The 2,500-nt window shown below is 45.7% G+C and overlaps 1 protein-coding gene across 1 annotated transcript in view; it reads left to right on the forward strand.

Moving 5' to 3' along the window:
* LOC143025721 (uncharacterized) overlaps window positions 1-764 on the forward strand; it is a 1,510-nt gene extending 746 nt beyond the window's left edge. The window contains exons 2-3 of the mRNA XM_076185726.1: window positions 1-394; window positions 566-764. The exon at window positions 1-394 is cut by the window's left edge and continues 187 nt beyond it. Of these exons, the coding sequence (XP_076041841.1) occupies window positions 1-394; window positions 566-764 (593 nt within the window). The remainder of the gene's footprint in view (window positions 395-565) is intronic.
* Window positions 765-2,500: the final 1,736 nt, after the last annotated feature.

Genomic DNA, 2,500 nt, shown 5'->3' on the forward strand with positions numbered 1-2,500 from the left:
ACAAGTCTAAGCAGAAAGGCAAACCTCGCATGAACACCATGGGTATGCATCTCCCTGAGAAAGTCGAAGAGTTCGCCAAGTCCCTTCAAAAAGCTCTGTCCGTCGAACACCAGCACTGCTCTGCAGCTGAGAAGTGGAACCACCTCCGCGATACCATTCAGAAAACAGCCCTTGCAACCTTTGGGAAGAAAACCTCCAAGAACAACGACTGGTTTGACGCTAAGTTCAGTGAGATGTCCCCTGTTATTGATGCAAAGCGTGCTGCCCTTGCTGAATACAAGCGCTCTCCCAACGAGAAAACCTTGCAAGCACTCAGAGCAGTAAGAAGCAAAGTGCAACAAACTGCAAGACGTTGTGCAAATGAATACTGGCAACAGCTCAGCGATTCCATTCAGTTTGCAGCTGTTTCGGGTAACATCAGAGGAATGTATGAAGGCATCAAGACAGCTCTAGGCCCACCACAGAGCAAAACAGCCCCCCTCAAGACTACCAGTGGGGAAGTGATCACCGACAAGGGCAAGCAGATGGACAGATGGGTGGAGCACTACTCTGAGCTCTACTCCAGAGAGAACACCGTTGCCCCCTCAGCCCTGGATGCCATTGAGCCCCTGGCTATCATGGAAGAACTAGATGCTGAACCAACCATTGCGGAACTCTACAAAGCAATCGACAGCCTAGCAAGCGGCAAAGCACCTGGCAATGATGGTATTCCCCCTGATCTCATCAAGTGCTGTAAAAAACACCCTACTGCAGCCCCTCCATGACGTCCTATGCCAGTGTTGGAAAGAGGGAGCCGTGCCGCAAGACATGAGAGATGCCAAGATTGTCACCCTCTACAAGAATAAGGGTGAAAGGAGTGATTGTAACAACTACAGAGGCATCTCGCTCTTGAGTATTGTTGGGAAACTCTACGCCCGCGTCGTGCTTGTGCGTCTCCAGAAACTCGCTGGGCGCGTCTACCCTGAGTCTCAGTGTGGCTTCCGAACAGAACGGTCCACAGTGGACATGATATTCTCCCTTCGTCAACTTCAGGAGAAATGCAGGGAACAACGCAAGCCCCTCTACATAGCCTTTATAGATATGACTAAGGCCTTTGACCTGGTCAGCAGGGAAGGGCTGTTCGACATCCTTCCAAAGATCGGTTGCCCTCTAAACTCCACAGTCTCATTAGATCCTTTCACGATGACATGAAGGCAACGATCCAGTATGAAGGCAACATGTCCAACCCCTTTGACATCAAGAGTGGAGTCAAGCAAGGATGTGTACTGGCTCCAACCCTCTTCGGCATCTTCTTTGCTATGCTCTTAAAGCATGCTTTTGGAACATCAACAGAAGGAGTGTACCTTCGCACAAGATCTGACGGTCGACTTTTCAACCTGGCTCGACTGAAAGCAAAAAGCAAAGTGACTGAGATAACACTGGGGAACACTCATTTTGTTGCATTTAAAAAAAGACTTTTCTATAGTCAACTTGAGTGTGCTGATTTCAAATCTGAAGTCGGGTTTTGTCTGCAAGCTACAAATTTTATGCAATTTGACATTTTTATTTATTTTTTAAATTTTCGTTATTATAGGAAATTGCAATATCAGCCACAATTCTTTTGTTCACTTGAATCTTAAAACAGTATGAAAGCCATTTCTGTACATTTATTAAGGCAAAAGAAACAGAACATTAACAGAACATCTATCCCAAAGTTAGATTAGCATCCTTCAGAACATCACCACAGCTGATGGAAACTTATCAATTTCTTTGTGTATTTTTTTCAGGCAGGAATTTGCGTTTGTAACTTTTGCGTTTGTACATTTCATCTGGGCAATTTCGTTTAATGCTCCAGCAGTAGTCAGCCATCATACTTTTGTCCCAGCGCCCTTGGTAGCGTTCTTCCATGATCTTTAGGTCTTGGTGGAATTGTTCTCCTTGTTCGTCACTCACAGCCCCCAGGTTGTCAGGGAACTGATCAAGGTGGCTGTTCAAAAAATGAAGCTTGATGCTCATGTTGCACCCGAGATCACGAAAAGCGAGGAGCATTCTGTTCACAAGTTCACTGTAGTTCTCCGCCTTATTGTTTCCAAGGAAGTTCTGAACGACTGCCACAAAGGATAACCATGCTGCCCTTTCTAAAGCGGTCATCTTAGCAACAAACTGATCATCACGAATTAGGGTTCGAATCTGTGGGCCATCAAACACGCCTGCTTTGATCTTCTCAAATGATAACCCTGGTAAAGCTGTGATGATGTGTTGGAAAACATTCACCTTCGGTTTCCAGTGCCTTGACAAATTGTTTCATCAAACCTAATTTGATGTGAAGAGGAGGAAAGATGATCTTATCTCTGTTTACAATTGGGTCTTGTATGATATTTGGCATGCCTGCTTCAAGGGTGTCACGAATAGGCCAGTCCTTCTGGACCCAATGTCTGTCTCGTGCTCGGCTGTCCCACATACAGAGGAAACATGGAAACTTGGTGAAACCTTTCTGTTGTCCAAGAAGAAAGTTGACCAT

Source organism: Oratosquilla oratoria, chromosome 5 (assembly GCF_046742065.1).
Source record: "Oratosquilla oratoria isolate Oo_2021 chromosome 5, ASM4674206v1, whole genome shotgun sequence".
Lineage (NCBI taxonomy): Eukaryota > Metazoa > Arthropoda > Malacostraca > Stomatopoda > Squillidae > Oratosquilla > Oratosquilla oratoria.